Source organism: Chrysemys picta, chromosome 1 (assembly GCF_011386835.1).
Source record: "Chrysemys picta bellii isolate R12L10 chromosome 1, ASM1138683v2, whole genome shotgun sequence".
Classification (NCBI taxonomy): domain Eukaryota; kingdom Metazoa; phylum Chordata; order Testudines; family Emydidae; genus Chrysemys; species Chrysemys picta.
In genome coordinates this window covers 257,100,733-257,118,631 of record NC_088791.1, presented here as the reverse complement: position 1 = coordinate 257,118,631, position 17,899 = coordinate 257,100,733, and the positions used below count along the sequence as shown (strand labels likewise).

General features: G+C 41.6%; 1 protein-coding gene across 12 annotated transcripts in view; it reads left to right on the top strand.

The window, feature by feature from the left end:
- Positions 1-17,899, top strand: part of FARP1 (FERM, ARH/RhoGEF and pleckstrin domain protein 1) — a 357,744-nt gene that overhangs the window by 267,875 nt on the left and 71,970 nt on the right. For 8 of the 12 annotated variants that reach the window (XR_010600580.1, XR_010600581.1, XM_005287025.5 and 5 more), the window contains exons 14-15: positions 9,714-9,904; positions 14,734-14,823. Coding sequence is in view for 9 of the 12 variants with exons in the window: in XM_005287025.5 (XP_005287082.1) it covers positions 9,714-9,904; positions 14,734-14,823 (281 nt within the window). In the remaining 3 variants the exon portion in view is untranslated. The remainder of the gene's footprint in view (positions 1-9,713; positions 9,905-14,733; positions 14,824-17,899) is intronic. The other 4 variants (XR_010600582.1, XM_065592630.1, XM_005287024.5 and 1 more) reach the window with 1 other exon arrangement.

Below are 17,899 nucleotides of genomic sequence, written 5' to 3'. Positions count from 1 at the left end.
CATGATTGAATAACTCTGGGGCATCATAGTGATATCTAAAAATGATTTCACAACAAAGTAAATTTATTCTTAATGAAGAAAATCAGTTACTATTTCCATTGTTCCCTGGATTCTCTGCTCATATGTAGTAATCATAGTGGGTGACACTTACCCCTGTGTAGAGGACCAGGCAAAGGCCTATGTACTAGACAAGTCCCACTTAAACCAGTAAGATTGTAGTTACTGGTTGAAATGAGGAATGAATGTGAGGGAAGTAGGTTCTGTGCTCAAATGTACACAAATTAAAGGTGCCCAGTGTCACCTCTAGTTTTCTGATATTTCCTCTTTTCAAAGAATATAATTTCTTTATGCACCTTCTGTTTCCCTTAATGCATTTCTCTCCCAGGCTCTAAGAGTCTGGAAAAGTCCTTGAGGTGTGTGCAATTTTGTACATTGCAGAAATGGGATCTCATAGGACAAAAAATAAAAAGTTTGTAAAATACCCTTCTCTAATTAAAAGTAGTTATTATCAAAAATTGTTGGTGCATAAGTAACGGAAGAACATGGCCCTTCTCTATTGGTTTCACTTACTTGATGATGGTTAAGGATAAGATTATGTCACGAAGTCATGGAAGTCACAGATTCCTTAACTTTCAGAGACCTCCGTGACAATTTCCACTTCAGCGCTAGTGTGGTGGGGCCAGAGCTCTCAGTCACAGGGGAGCAGAGCTGTCAGCCTCTGCTGGTGGTGGGTGCTGGACACACCCCTCCCTGCAGAGGGGCTCAGGCTCTCTTCCCCTGCTTGGGCTTCAGTCAGGGCACCCCCATTATTTTTAGCAAAAGTCACAGACAGGTCACAGGCTTCCATGAGTTTTTGTTTATTGCCCGCGACCTGTCCGTGACTTTTACTAAAAATAACCGTGACAAAATCTTAACCTTAATGATGGTAGCGTTTTGGATTTCTCATTGCAAATGGCTTAAGGCATTGCAGCTCCTGGAACCAGGAGTGAAGTAGACAACTCTGTTTTTTCTCACAAATAGATATGGGACTGAAATCGTTCCTGGAGTTAGTAACTCCATTGACTTTAATGAAGTTACCTCAGGTAAGAATTTTGCCTAAGCTGTCTTTAGTCTGGAAGGGAAGGAAATACTGATAAGGAATTTAAACCAATTAGGGGGGAGGGATAGCTCAGTGGTTTGAGCATTGGCCTGCTAAACCCAGGGTTGTGAGTTCAGCCCTTGAGGGGGCCACTTAGGGATCTGGGGCAAAAATCAGTACTTGGTCTTGCTAGTGAAGGCACGGGGCTGGACTCAATGACCTTTCAGGGTCCCTTCTAGGTCTATGCGATAGATATATCTCCATATATTATAAATGTTGCCTACACTATTTCAATAAAGTATGTGCTTCTAAAGTCGATGAAATATACCTAGAGGCAGGCAAGCATTGTTTACTAATTTATAAGAGACACTGGGTCTGCTGTACACTCCATGGTCCATGAACAGAGGCATCTGCAATCTCCTTTCCTACAGCAGGGCTATACTGTGCCATTGATATTGGTTTTAAAAGTGGAATTTCTGCTTAAAAATCAAAGGCATGATATACATGCAGTTTCACTTAGATTAGTTACAAAGCAATTCTTAGGAGTGTGTTTTTATTCCCTATGCTATTCCTGTGTTTTCCTCTGTAAACCATGTGGGATTAAATATGTGCGTGGGGGGGGGGTGTTTTTTTATTATTTTTTTTTATTAAAAGCAGTCAGCACTTTCTTTCAAATTTTATGAAGTTTGAGAAGCCCTTTGGGCCTAGCTGAGCTGGGTGTTCATGGATGTGTTTTCAACAAGTACAAATGTAAATAAGGTGATTGTTATTACACTAAAAGAAGGAAAACATAGGTGCATAAAAATATGACATGATAATAAATACTTCAAAAATGGTGGTTTTGCTCTAGAGGAGAATAGGGCTAAAAAAAAAACATACTTGATTCCCCAAGAACAGTAAAAATATCAAAGCTCACACTGGCAAAAGCTAGCCCTAGAACTAGTAATATTCAAGCTGTCATTGATAGAACATGAAGAGATGATGGCATATGAATATTTTCACAAGACTAAAGCTTTCTGGTTTGTTAAACCAGGTTAGCAGTTTCCTTTCAAATGCTTCAAATCTGGTTTGTAAAAAGAAAGCAATTGTCATTTTGCCTGTGATGATTTATGAAGAGCTCAAAGATAGGTCTGTCTTATTCAGTGAATGTTAGCGCTCAAAGCCTGTTGCTTTTCCAGTAAGCACTTAAAATCTTTGATTAGCAGAATTCCTTATTTTTTACCTTTCCTGCTGAGAAATTGACTTGAACCACTAACAAAAATTCACAAGCTTGACAGTATTTCATTCATCCAACCCTTTCCTGATTTCTATATGTATCTTTTCAAATAAAGTCTTTAATAGACAAAATTAACATTTTTTTAATCAAAAATTGCTGGGGACTTCATTCTCATTTTTGTCATTTGTTTAATAACGTTTAAAGAGAAACATTTTTTGTTTCATTCTATGCACTGTTTTGTCAGCATGTACCTCTCTGGGGGGAAAAGCCTTTTCAATGTTCTGTCTTTATTCTCAAAGCATGATGTATCTTCTGTTCCTTGCATTGTTTGGGGCACTGTCTCAATGTCCTTTTACTGCAGAAATACCTATTTGTACTGGGAATACCTATTTCCTCTATTACAGTGATCCTGTTCTCGAAGAACACACTTCATTTCACAATTGGACAATGCAAGATCCCTGGGTTGTGAGGTTTCAAGAATAGAAACCACACCACATTAGAGAACAGAAAAGGGGGTAGGGGGGAGTGACCTTCACTGTGAGTACTTGGGCCCTGTAGAGCACACAGAACTGGTGTGCCCTTCATTTTCTAATGAAGGCTGCACTTAGAATGATCAAATCAATATGCAATTGCTTTTAAGCAGGATCACTGCAGTCTTGAGGAGAAGTCTTGTTGAAATGGACAGTATCTGTGGCATGAGCTTATATGGGGTGGATGCACTAGAATGTGTAGGTAGCTATTTATTAGTATTGTTTCATATGCATATTTTTAAAACTAATCTTTTTATATGTAAGTGTAAGAAGGGAATTTTATACAAATTGTTCTATTTCTGTCTTTTATGCAAAAATGGAAAGATAAAAGTTAGGAAAGAGGAATGTCTCATGACTTTGTATTTCCCCCAGTTTGTAATGTTTATTCTTTGTTTGTAAGATTTGAGAATACCCTGATGTAGGCCAACAGCAGCAGTTACTGTCTGATTTCACACTCACCACTGTCTAATACTACAGTATACCAATAAAGCATGGACTTGTACCAACTGGAGGGGTTGCTGGCTGCTAAACTAGTACCAAGCTCGATGACTATATGAGCATGTCAAGGCAAACTCATTTAAATGTGTATGCATGGTATTAATTTTTTTTGTTTGTTTATTTTTTGTTTTTGTTACCTCTACCAAAGGCTTTTGCTCATTCTAACTGGTATCTTGCTGTAAAACTGTCACTGGTTTAACTGTTCTGTCGAGCTGTTGGCTGGAACTTTGTCCTGCTATGAGATAACTTGTTTTTTCGGTTTGATACACTATTTGTGGGCATACATTTTGCAGCTGTTAAAGTGAAGCAAATTTTTCTTCCCATTTCCTTCATTTTTCAAAGCAAGGCAGGCTCTTGGCTATGTGTGACATCACCTTGCTTTCTAAGATCTTTTGTTTTTTCCTTCTCCAAATTCATTGCTATTAGGTTCAGGGTTGTTTGCAGATGAGCCTCTGATTAATGCCTAGCTGCGTTCTCAAGACCTTTATTCTAAGGAACTGTGTCCAAGTGAGAAACTTTATTTAAAAGCACTATTAATCAGAAGAGAAAGGTAAGCCCAGTAAACTGGCAATCATATTGCTGTTGAGACTGCTTTCATTGAAGTCAATGGGAGTTTTGCTGTTTGGCTTAATGAGAGCAAAATGGGCCCTTCAGCCAAAGTCTTGATAATGCAGCAGCAGTAACATAACTTGTGTAGCTGCTACAGTTAGAATACTTAGTTTTAACCATATTTAATGCCATTCCAATTGAAAGCACTGTTGTTGTCAGAAAAGTGAATATGCAAAACAGATTTTATTTAATCTATCTGTTCCCCATGTGCTAAGTATTATCTGTTATTTTACTGACCAAAGAGTTTTACTACGGTTAGCAGTACAGAGCCAATACAGCTATGGAAGAGTGAGCTGGATTTCATTCTGCCTTTATAGCAGTGACAAAATTGTCAGATAAATTCTGATGAGAGAATCTTCATTACTGGCAATGATGTAAGAGACAGAGAGAACACAGCTTGGTTTTCAGATTGTATCCACACCTGGAATTTAGGAAACACTCCACGCCACCTCCCTGGAAAAACTCCCACTAAACTTCAATGGGTTTTAGATTAGGCCATAGGAGAGAGTAAATATGGAATCCCACATTGTTACATGTGTTGACAGTCATTTTTCTGACTGGAATTCATTTTATGTAATTAAAAAGTATAAACCTTAAAAATAAAGTAACTTTGATCACTATTTTTGAGGGGGTGGGTGAGTCTGTGTTGCAGCTTTTCCAAAGTTTATCTAGTAATGCTTTGAATTTAAATCCCTTTCAGTAGAAAACATTTCCACTGGTCTTTTCCGTATTTTACATCTTTATATCATATAATTTTACATCTTCTGTATTATACAGAGGAGGAGCACAAACCAGATTCCAGTCCAGTGCTGCTTTTCTCTGCTATGCAAACAGAAAACATGTAGTGGCTGGGAGTTGCATTTGCATTTGTTGCTGAAATAGATGCAGAACTCTATTTGGCATTAGCTTGTTGTTTGCCAATTTTGGGAGATAGGGGAAGTGGGGGAAGAATGGCTTCAAGATGTATTAAATCCCATCCACCTCTCTCACAACTGTCTAACATTGGTTGACGACTTTGCACTGTTCTTTCAATGTTAGGGTGAAATATCTTGCTACAGATTTAAATCTCTAGGATCAGATTTGTAGGTAGCTGTTGTGCAGACGTGGAAGGGGAGACTGGCACAGAAGTCTTCTACCCCTCCACCCAGCCATTGTGCCCACACAGGGACCAGGCAGTTATAATCCCTAGTAGTAGGACTGAGATTTTCATCCTTAATAAGAGTTCACATGAGGGAGAGTGTTTCTAAATACTTATCATATGTCCCTGCTTAGGAATATTTGTAGGTTATTTTTTTTAAATTAACTATACCTGGTCTCATGAAAAGGACACTAAGAGCCCTGACTGTACCGAAGTGCTGTATGCAACCTTTCCCACTCCTCCAGCAGTAATGTACTCCAGCTCCGACCTGTCATACCATACCCCTGCTATACCAGCAATAGGCCTCTCCTAAGAGGAGAATAACAGATAGTTGTGTATGTTCTGAAGTGGTCATGCAACATATCCTCAAAGTTCTTGATTGTGACCAATGGCTCCATTTTGCTTTGTGCGTGGAAGATGTATTTTAACCTCGGTTGTTTGAGGTATGTTAAATATATTAATTCATTATGCCACCTTGTCCTTATGTTTCATGAGACTTTAAAGTCCTAGTATCTTTTGGAATGGGTCCCATATTAGGAGAGATTAAAGAGGCTAGGACTTTTCAGCTTGGAAAAAAGGAGACTAAGGGGGATATGATAGAGGTATATAAAATCATGAGTGGTGTGGAGAAAGTGAACAAGGAAAAGTTATTTACTTGTTCCCATAATATAAGAACTAGGGGCCACCAAATGAAATTAATGGGCAGCAGGTTTAAAACAAATAAAAGGAAGTTCTTCTTCACACAGCGCACAGTCAACCTATGGAACTCCTTGCCTGAGGAGGTTGTGAAGGCTAGGACTATAACAGGGTTTAAAAGAGAACTAGATAAATTCATGGAGGTTAAGTCCATTAATGGCTACTAGCCAGAATGGGTAAGGAATGGTGTCCCTACCCTCTGTTTGTCAGAGGGTGGAGATGGATGGCAGGATTACCTGTTAGGTTCACTCCCTCTGGGGCACCTGGCATTGGCCACTGTCGGGAGACAGGATACTGGGCTGGATGGACCTTTGGTCTGACACAGTATGGCTAATCTTATGTTCTTATCCTCTCATTGGTTATTCACATTCTCTTTCAGTTGATATTTATTTTCATTCTGCAATCCTTTCTCTCACCCCAGCATTTGTCAGATGAATCGGACTAAGCTTGCTCAATGCAACTAAGAAAGCAACCCAGATGTATTTGGCATTGACTGGATATTCTGACATACAATGAAAATTCTGAAAGGAAACGAGCATTATCATTAGTTGCTGGAGTGGTTAATCCTACATTGAACAGCCACTACCTTGCTTAGGTCCTAATTCAGGAAAGAATTTAAGCACTTGCTGAATTCTTCACTTTCCAGAGCAGCAGTTAAACACATGCTTAAGTGCTATCCAGAACAGGGATGCTCTCCTGAACTGGGGCCTTATTGACTGCTAGTAATGTTAACTGTGCCCTAGATAACACAGGAATGTTCTTGATTAACCTAATGCACCCCCTCTTAGATGACTGACCCTATAGTTCTGTGATGAATGAGCCCAAGCCCAGTCTAAGTAAATAAAAATGCACCAAATTATGAGCAAACAACTGGCAAAATTAATAGTAACCTTTTGGCTTTAGCGATCCAACCAGCATCACTTGATCTCTGATAATTGATATGAAGTGGCTGAGAGAGAACTAAATTTTCATTAATCAAAGAACTTCAATGGATGTGATATGAGCAATTTTTGTATTATTTAAATAATGTTGGTCCTTTCACTTCTGCTCCTTTTGACTTGTTTTGTAGTCAATGAATAAAGCATATCTGTATTTACCCTTGTATGATAAGAGTGCAGAGGAGATGCTGAGAGAAGACCCTATGACTAATGTAGGGTACTTACACCTAATCACCATAAAAAGATAGACTCATAGACTTTAAGGTCAGAAGGAACCATTATGATCATCTGGTCTGACCCCCTGCATGCTGCAGGCCACAAAGCCGTCCCTACCCCTTCCCTTGACTCTGCTGTTGAAGTCCCCAAATCCTGTGGCTTAGTGACTTCAATTGGCAGAGAACCCCCCCTGCTAGTGATCCCTGCCCCATGCTGCGGAGGAAGGCGAAAAACCTCCAGGGCCTCTGGAGATAGAGAGGACCCACATGCATAATTGCATTTAACATGGTCCCTCATTTACAAAATACAAATGTCTAAAAGCTCATCTTGCAAATATTGAGAAGTATGCTGCCCAGAGCACCCAACAACCTGAGCAGGGAGGACCTTCCTTTTCATTTCTTCCTGGCCTGTTTGCTTTATCACAGTACAGCAAGTCAATTATTTATTTTGACAAAAGCAAAATCCAATTTATTCTTGTGTTTAGACTATATTTGTAGTAATCAAGACCTGTTAATGCATCACTAAATGTTTTGGGCCACTTCCATGTAATAACCACTCCCTTGGGGCTAGTTTTAACTTGTAGTTATCATTCAACATGTAAAATGGGAAAACATTAGCATAAATACACTCCTGTCTGTCGGTGGTAGTGTTTGGATTTGTTTGGTCATCATTAATGTTCCTATTAGCCCCTGAATGAGAATGTAGTATTTTACTTTTCTGCAAAATACCAAATGTCTAAAATAAATAGTATCTTTTCTGCAAGTCTTTCACTGATGGAGCAGATGCTAAATGTTGTGCTCCATGAGGAAACTAACAATGATACCTCTTACAAACTATGAGCGCCCACATCTTAAGCTGGGAAGCATTTTAAGTTAATTCCTTCATCTGGTATTTTACAGCTCGAACCACATCAGTCAAATTGAATTTGACATAGATTTTCCCCTACATTAATGTTAGGGCCTCAGTTATGTCTCATAGGAGGTAGTGTTCAATTTCTACCATGTAACACCTGAGGCTTTCTCACAGAGGTGCAAATGATCTATTCACTGTCGTGTGACCGGCATAGTGCCAGAATTTCTGTTTTCTTACGTCAGAAGCGATATCACTTTTCCTATGTCTTTTACAAAGTATAGTTTAGTACTTTAAACCTACAACCTCACTACTAATCTGTTTCACTATATGATGAATTCCATTTCCTTTGAAAAAATTGTATACAGGTGTGTACTAGTGTCAATAAAATTGACAGTTGTGTAACAATCTATGGCGTTTCTCTCAGATTTCACTGAGCAATGATTTAGTGTGGAACTGTGGGTAAATTCTTTCTTGTTAGTTACAGTAATATAAAAACGTTTTATTTCAGGCAAATATTCCTTTGTCTTTGTTGTATAATAGGGTACATAATTGTCATAGATATCTAAACAAATAACATTGTACACTAAGATGAATATGTACACTTCTGGGATGCAAAAAAAAAAGTACGGTGTAGCAGTAAACCTGAGCCCTTTCACGAAATGTTTTGCACTCATCCTACTGGCCTAATTATATGTATTGATGCCATTATTTATTGAAGTGTCTGAGTTGTGTTGTTGTAACAGGGGAACTAATAGTTAAATAATATACTCCAGAAAAGTGCTCATGGTGAAAAGCCCTTGACCTTAAATATATGGATATGCAAACATTTGCATTCACTTTCATTCTGGTCAACATAGCTATGGGAATCGATAGCTTGTTAGTTTCTCCATTGAAGTTTTTAAAGTATGAAGCCCAAACTAAACAATATGGGCTGTAAACATTTCATGGTAGCATAGCTTTTAACAGATTTGACTTTTCATGGCACGTCTTCAGCTTAATTGGGAAGATGCTGGTGTTTTTTTTTTGGCAAGCTGTTTCATTTGCACAGTCAGTAATCTGGCTGCCTTCCAAGAGACAAACCACTAATTTCAACACTAGTATATCTCAACCTACAGAAGTATAATTTACTGTCATAATTTTTTTTACTATACAAAATATAATGGGGCTTTATGGCTGTGATCAACTAAAATTGTCATGCTTTGTGTGTTAAAAAGAATACCTTTTTGTGCGAATGTAATGCTAGCATTTCCATCCCAAACAATCAAAGGAGCTTGGAATGACCCTACAAGGTATAATAATACATGTTCTTCTGCTGTGTGTAGAAATGGGAAGCTAGTAGTTTTCTCCCTCCATTTTAGATGTGATTGACTTTGCATAGTACAATACTGCCATAGAAAGTCCTAGTTTTTCCTAGACTCCCTCTAGATGTACTTGTTCTAATATCTTTCCCACAGCTTCCAGTGAAGTACTTTAGGTCATTTGCATTTTGGAGTTATGTTGTAGGAGGAAAAACAGGAGCCATAGGTTGGCTTATTTATTATGATGTTCTTTGTGTTTTAAACTAACTGTAAAACTGAGAACATTCATCTGTTCTACGCATTCTCTTCCATAGAGTAGGATGCTATGGTGAAGAGCTCATCATGAATTGATATTTAATATTAACATATGCAACTGAATTATTTGTACCTGGCTCTCTAGTTTTATAATGGCTGTAATTCTTCCAGTTTTAGCAACTAAATGAGCACGGGGCCAGATCTTCAGCTGATATAAATGGTTGCAGCTCCATTGACTTCAGTGACACTACGTCCATTTACACAAGCTAAGGATCTGGGATCTTGTGCCTTTTTAGCATAATTTCCACACTGTGGTTTAAGATTCAGTCATTTTTAGCTGCCTGGAGACGTCCCATACTAACTGCATTTTTATTGTATCATTTCTTTAGCAGGTTCTCTGACTGGCAGCCCTCACCTTTCAGAGCTCTCAATCAATTCTCAAGGAGCGCCAGTGGTGGCAAATATGTCATTATCTCCAAACTTGAGCCCTGATGCCAAGCAGTCTTCTCCACTGATCAGCCCATTGATGAATGACCCATCATATATCAGGACTGATGATGAGGAAGAGGTCAGGAGAAAGGTATTGCGGTTGACTTCACCCTATTCTCCCCTGGATGTTTTGATTGCTGGAAATGTGGTATGTGGCTAACATCTCTAGATCCCCGACACTCTCCCATCCCCTCTTCATTTGTTACAAGAGAAGGAAAGATCTTTTTATGCTGGGTTGCAGAAAAGCTAACAAATAGTCTGAGAGAGGGGCTGTTTGTCTTGTGATGTGATGCACCAAACCACAGCTTGCAAGCTATCCCAGAGCCTCATTGTGCTCCTCTTGAAGCCAGTGGTAAAACTCCCATTGCTTTCAATGGGACAGAAGTGAGCCACAGAAGAATTTGCTGCTCTAAGGGCCTAATCCGACGTTCCATCTAAGTCAGTGACTGATTTCAGTGGCCTTTTGCTCTGACCCTACAAGTCAGGTCTAGCACATTTTAAAGAAATTTATTAATGGTCTGTTTTGACAAAGTGCTCAACTTCAGAGAGCAAAGTGATGTTAAGAGTACAAGCAGGGGTGTCCAACTTGAGCCCTCCAGGGTGACTGTGTTAAGAAAAAAAAATTGTATTTGATTACACTGCTCTACAGCCAAAATGCTTCTGAAATAAATGTAGTCAAACTTTACTAATTCTGGGTCACTGAGAACGAAAATGATGCTTAAAATTGTTGATTGGCTCTAGTTTTCAAGATATGCTATTGGGTCAGTATATATGACCCTTGACTTGGGAATGGCGGGGGATAAGTGAGTTATAAAGGGAAGGGATCTCAATTTAAACCAGAAATGACTAAAATACATCTTTGACTGGATCTATGAATAAATCTATGACTGGGTTTGGACAGTACTTGCTTTTTAGGCAAAACAATGAATGACGCAATCTGAAGCTGGTATTGCGTCATCCATAATATGAATTGCATCATGTTATTCCTAGAAGTCATGGATGATGTAATCATAACGAAGCTTACATCACTCTGCTGAACAAATTGCCCTATATCAGCTCTAGAAATCATACAGTGTCGTGCTCTCTTATTTGTCAGTGTTTGATTTTGCAAAGGGACACATTTCTGTTTAGCCAAAGTGAGCAGAGATGCCTTGTACTTGTGTGAACAGTGCAGATAACTTCTGCTATGTTTGTGGCGAAGTGACTTTTGCATCACAAAAGCGCAGTATAACCACTATGGTTAAGAAAGCCTATCACCTTTATTTTGGCTGCAAAATTGGAGATCAGGACAAGAGGTGGGCTCCACACATATGCTGCAACCCTTGTGCAACAAATCTTTGCCAGTGGTTGAACAGGAAAAGGAAATCTATGCCTTTTGCAGTACCAATGATTTGGAGAGAGCCAACAGATCATGCCAGCAATTGTTACTTCTGCATGGTGCCTCCAGTTGGGAAAGGTGTGTCAAAGAAGAAAAAGTGGACTGTGCATTACCCAAACATTCCATCAGCTATACGCCCAGTACCCCACGGAGAAGGGCTGCCGGTTCCTGATGCACCAGAATCATTCTCACTCGAGTCAGACGAGGAAGAGGAAGAGGATGAAACTTCTGGTTCTGAACCATCAATGTCACAGGACCCACATTTTCTCCCATCCTCTTCCTCTGAACAACACCTCATAACACAAGGTGAACTGAATGGCCTTGTCAGGGATTTGGAACTACCCAACAGTAAGGCAGAGCTGTTGGGCTCCAGACTACAGCAGTGGAATCTCCTGGCAGGTGATGTTAGGGTTTCCATGTTCCGTGACCGTCAAAAGGATCGTGTCCCATTCTTCTTCATGGAAGGTGATCTTGTAGTCTGCAACAACATCGATGGCAGCCCTCAATATCGTTCACGATCCAGATGAGTGGAGACTGTTCATTGATTCATCGAAGACGAGTCTTAAAGCTGTTTTACTGCATAATGGCAATGTTTTGCCATCAATTCCAGTTGGTCATGCAGTCCATAAGAAGGAAACCTATGACAACATGAAACAACTTTTGAGGTGCATAAACGATGACCAACATCAGTGGCAGCTTTGTGGCGATTTGAAGGTTGTTGCTCTCTTGCTTGGTCTGCAGACTGGATACACAAAGTACTGCTGTTTTCTCTGCGAATGGGATAGTCGTGCAAGAGATTCCCACTACATCAAGAAAGATTGGCCACTCCGACAGTCATTGGAACCTGGGAAGAAAAGTCTTCGGCATCCACCACTTGTTGAATCAAGGAAGATTTTGTTACCACCCTTACACATCAAGCTGGGTCTGATGAAGAACTTTGTCCAGGCCACTGACAAAACACAAGCAGCTTTCAAGTACCTCACTGGAAAATTTCCAAGCTTAAGTGAAGCTATGATAAAGGAAGGTGTCTTTGTTGGTCCTCAGATTCGTGAACTTCTTCGAGATGATGCATTTGACCATGCATTGCATGGCAAGGAAAAGACGGCATGGAAAGCCTTCCAGTTAGTAGCAATAAATGTTCTCGGAAACAACAAGGGAGACAACTACAGGTTGTTGGTGGAAAACCTCCTCAAGGGCATACAAAAGCCTTGGTTGCAACATGTCACTAAAGATACATTTTTTGCACTCTCATCTAGATTTTTTTCCACCAAACTGCGGAGCAGTGAGCGACGAGCACGGCGAGTGATTTCACCAGGACATTTTAACAATGGAGAAACGCTATCAGGGCAAATGGAGCCCATCAATGCTTGCAGACTATTGCTGGACGGTGACAAGAGATGCTCCATTTAATGAATACAAGAGACAAGCCAAGAAGCGCCAAGTAGACACTGAATAGGACTAAACTATGTACATAATAGTTTTTTGCCTTTTGTTTCATAATCAATTTTATTTATATAACCCTTTTGCTGATTTTTAAAGTGTTACATAAACAGGACAGGTGAACTATTATCATGTAAAGCAACCATAAACACATGAAAAGACCTAGGTTTACAATTTATGATTAAAACTCTACTATCTGCACAATATACATAGACATCAAATGTAAAAACTTAAATATCTTAGAAACAGTAGCCAATCAGTTGTTTTAATTGTCATATTTGAATTCAGCACATCAAAATACATAATAAATAGCACATTTTATCTCTGAAGCAGACGACTTCTCAAAAATTGTAGACCAGTGTAACAGGCTTAAAAAGGGCAACTTTGTTTAAAAGGCTAACACATCCAACACTCACTAAGCTATTTTACTTTGGCTCTAACTCTGTTTGTATTAATGTTCTGAAACAGAACTTCCCTGAGATCGGCACTGCTGTATAACATGTCCTGAAGTCATGATTCTCAAGAACAGTTTTACAGTCACTTATCTTAATCTAGCAAGTTTCACTCCCCTCCACCTCCCCTCAAACCCGCTGTCCACATTTTATCTCTGAAGCAGACGAGTTCTCAAAAATTGTAGACCAGTGTTATGAATGGAAAATGTGTGCTCCCTGAGCCATATCCTATGGTTTTTAAACTGAAGTGTTTGAGTCAGCCCCATTACTATAGTGAGGAGATAGAGGGCATCACCTCCACAATGTCCTCCACCCCCCGCTTCTCCTAGGGCTATAGGAGCACCTCTGGTATTAGCCAGGAGCAGTTCTGAGCAGCTGCTGTTTCTTCCTTGCTGCAACTGCATAGCAGCTCCCCTGCTGGCTGCCTGTTGCATTGCAGGGGAAGGTGGTGGTATGTTGTGATTCATATTACTCTAGCGCCTAGGAGCCCTAGTCATGGACTAGACCCCATTGGTAGCATAACTCTGGTGGCTCCATTGCTGACTGACCTGTGAGAGTCTCAGGAAGAGCAAGATAGGGGCTTGGCTGGCTCTACTTGAGCCTAGGGGATTGTCTAGGAAAAGACTACTTCTACACTCAGCTATACAGGGCACTGGAGGAGACATTGAGAACCAACACCAGTAAACATCTTCCTGATTCTGTGCCCAGCCCCAGTTTGAGCAGCCTAGTGATTGCTCCCTCTTATGCCAGCCGGCAATGGTTCCCTTGGAGTGGTACACCAGCTAGGGATAGCCAGAGCTTCGTGTATGCCAGCCAGTGTCCATCACTGCCTCTGACATGTCCTCTACACCAACAGCGGGAGGGATGGAAGCATATTAACAAGGGATTTGTGGATGTCTTCCTTTCCCTTTGAGAAGCACAAAGGAAGCAGAATAGAGCAGAGAATCTCTCTGAAAGTACTGATTGTGTCTCCTTGACCATTTTGAAAGAAGATGTTGGACCCTTAAGCTGTAAAGGCTGGTCACTGCTGCTCTAACCTAAATGTCTCCCTAGTGTAAGATTGATATTGATAGATTTGCCTTTTATGAAACACGGAGGAGAGGTTTTTCTGAAGTTCGAAGTCTATATCTTGCCCTTTCTCTCCCAGCCCTTTTGATCCCCTACCTACTCCGCCCTTTTGGAAAAACTAGTTTGGACATTTTGGAGAGTATTCTGCAGTAAATGTTTATCACGTGAAGAGATGTGTATTGAAGAGTGAACACACATTGTGTGATGAATAGATCACTGTCTGTTCATTAAGGTGTTTGTTATGTTTGATCCTAATTGTTAACTGTCCAAAAAAGTCGTCATCTCAGCTTCAAATACATCCTGCTCCAGAAATGTGGAATAAGTTGAGAGCAATACTAGAAATAACTGGATCCTGCAAATAACCATAGCAGTAAGAAATCTTTTCCAAACTCCTAGACAGCTATTGTTTGCAAGGATGTTCTTAAGGGATTTTCCACAGGGAAGTTCCAGAAAGCAGTCATAATAAGCACAAGCAAGGCTCGCTAGTTTGTAATTCACCTAGTGATTGTTGCCTAGAGTCTCGTTTCTACTGGAGACTTGGCCCCCTAAAGCTGATCAAAACTTATTTTTTGCAATTTACAGAAATTTCCAACTGACAAAGCTTACTTCATTGCTAAAGAAGTATCGACCACAGAGCGAACTTACCTGAAGGACCTTGAAGTCATTACATCGGTATGTTTACTTTAGTATTACTCATGAAACATATGCTGCTGGAGTCAGCTGTGGTATTTTATTTGCCCCATTTACTCTTTAGCTATTCTACAATAGTTTTATTTTCTGCCCCCTATGCTATGCACAGGGGTATTGTTCCAGTGAGGACAGAATTTCAGATTTACACAAAAAGCAGAGGGTAGACATTTACAGTATGGCTGGTCTGTAACAGGTACAGTGAAAACTTTCTAGGAATTGAAAATATGCTCAGACCTTGTGGCTTTGATTGGAAGCTCACAGATAATATCTGTAATGGAGTCCCCTGAAACAGGAGTAGCTCACCTAGGAAATTGTATTTATTTTTTTGACTCGTTTTATTGCCTTCTGTTCACCAACACCAACTAAATCATCCCAGTCAAGGCTCTCTCAAGCCGGGCCTTAAAAATCACTAAGGATGGAGATTCCACCACCTCCCTAGGTAACCCATTCCAGTGCTTCACCACCCTCCTAGTGAAATAGTGTTTCCTAACATCCAACCTAGACCTCCCCCACTGCATCTTGAGACCATTTCTTCTTGTTCTGTCATCTGCCACCTCTGAGAACAGCCTAGCTCAGGGGTAGGCAACCTTTCAGAAGTGGTGTGCCGAGTCTTCATTTATTCACTTTAATTTAAGGTTTCGCGTGCTGGTAATACATTTTAACGTTTTTTTAGAAGGGGTCTCTCTCTAAGTGTATATTATATAACTAAACTATTGTTGTATGTAAAGTAAACAAGGTTTTCAAAATGTTTAAGAACTTCATTTAAAATTAAATTAAAATGCTGATCTTACGCCGCCAGCCTGCTCAGCCCACTGGGTGGGAGGTGGGGGGTTCAGGGCAGAGGGCTGGGTGTGGGTGGGGGACTCGAGGTCAGGGCAAAGGGCTGGGGTGTGTGTGGAGGTGCAGGGCACAAGGCTGGGTGTGGGGGGGGGTTCAGGGCAGAGGGCTGGGGTGTGTGTGGGGGTACAGGGCAGAAGGCTGAGTGTTGGGGGCAACTCGAGGTCAGGGCAGAGGGCTGGGGGTGTGGAGGTGCAGGGCAGAGGGATGGGTGTGTGTTGGGGTGGGGAGGTGCAGGGCAGAAGGCTGGGGTGCTCGGCTCGTAGGGGTGCTCCCAGCCCCCTGCCTTGAGCAGCTCATGGCGGGGGCCGGGAGGGATATGACCTGTTCCACCCCCTTCCCCCAGGCCCATCCCTAGCTCTCTCTGCCTGCTCTACGGAGCAGCCAGCACGCTGCACTCGGCTCTGCTCCTCTGGGAGGAGGAGGGGCTGGAATGCACCACGTTGTGCGAAGAAAGGGGGGAGGCGGGAAGCTTGGCTGCTGCAGGACCAAGCTTCTGCCTCCTGCCCCCGCAGGGGAGAGTGGTGGGCGGGGGGGCTGAGTGGGGCGGGGGGCTGGGACACCCCCCCCCACCGCTCTCCCCTGCGGGGGCAAGAGGCAGAAGCTTGGTCCTGCAGCAGCCAAGCCTCCCCATCCCCTCTTTCTTCACACAACGTGGTGCATTCTGGCCCCTCCTTCTCCTCCTCCTTCTGTCAGTGGGCAGCAGTGTGCCACTCAGAATCGGCTTGCGTGTCGTGTTTGGCACGCGTGCCATAGGTTGCCGACCCCTGGCCTAGCTCCATCCTCTTTGGAACCCCCCTTCAGGTAGTTGAAGGCTGCTATCAAATTCCCCCTCATTCTTCTCTTCTGCAGACTAAACAATCCCAGTTCCCTCAGCCTCTCCTCATAAGTCATGTGCTCCAGCCCCCTAATCATTTTCATTGCCCTCCACTGGACTCTCTCCAATTTGTCCACATCCCTTTTGTAGTGGGGAGACCAAAACTGGATGCAATGCTCCAAGTGTGGCCTCGCCAGTACTGAATAGAGGGGAATAATCACCTCCCTCAATTTGCTGGCAATGCTTCTACTAATACAGCCCAATATGCCATTGGCCTTCTTGGCAACGAGTGCACACTGCTGGCTCGTATCCAGCTTCTTGTCCACTCTAATCCCCAGGTCCTTTTCTGCAGAACTGCTGCTTAGCCAGTCGGTCCCCAGCCTGTAGCAGTGCATGGGATTCTTCCTTCCTAAGTGCAGGACTCTGCACTTGTCCTTGTTGAACCTCATCAGATTTCTTTTGGCCCAATCCTCCAATTTGTCTAGGTCACTCTGGACCCTATCCCTACCCTCCAGTTTATCTACCTCTCCCCCCAGCTTAGTGTCATCTGCGAACTTGCTGAGGGTGCAATTCATCCCATCATCCAGATCATTAATAAAGATGTTGAACAAAACAGGCCTCAGGACCGACTCTGGGGCACTCTGCTTGATACTAGCTGCCAACTAGACATCAAGCCATTGATCACTACCCGTTGAGCCCAACAATCTAGCCAGCTTTCTATCCACCTTATAGTCCATTCATCCAATCCATATTTTTTTAACCTACTAGCAAGAATACTGTGGGAGACCGTATCAAAAGCTTTGCTAAAGTCAAGATATATCACATCCACTGCTTTCCCCATATCCACAGAGCCAGTTATCTCATCATAGAAGGCAATCAGGTTGGTCGGGCATGACTTGCCCTTGGTGAATCCATGTTGACTGTTCCTGATCACCTTCCTTTCCTCCAAGTGCTTCAAAATAGATTCCTTGAGGACCTGCTCCATGATTTTGCCATGGACTGATGAGAGGCTGACCAGTCTGTAGTTCCCCAGGTTCTCGTATTTTGCTACTCTCCTTTCTTCCTTTTGTGAGGATCCTGAACTCAACCATCTCATGGTCACTGCTATCTAGGTTGCCACCCACTTCTACTTCCCCTACCAGTTAGACCTGTTCAGTCTAAGAAAAGTTTTAACATGTATTTGAAATGTTCTGATTTTTCAGTAAGTAGCTAAAGAATATTTTCAAACAGCCTGTTATCTTCTAACATATACTCAGAATAAGAATCCTATATAAATCATTCAGACAAAACCTGCTCTTCCTTTGCACACAGAAAATGCCTATTAATTTCAGTGTGAGTTTTCCATGAATATAGCAAGCAAGACTTGCCCTTAAATAATGTTCTTTATGGACCTCTAGGGGGACT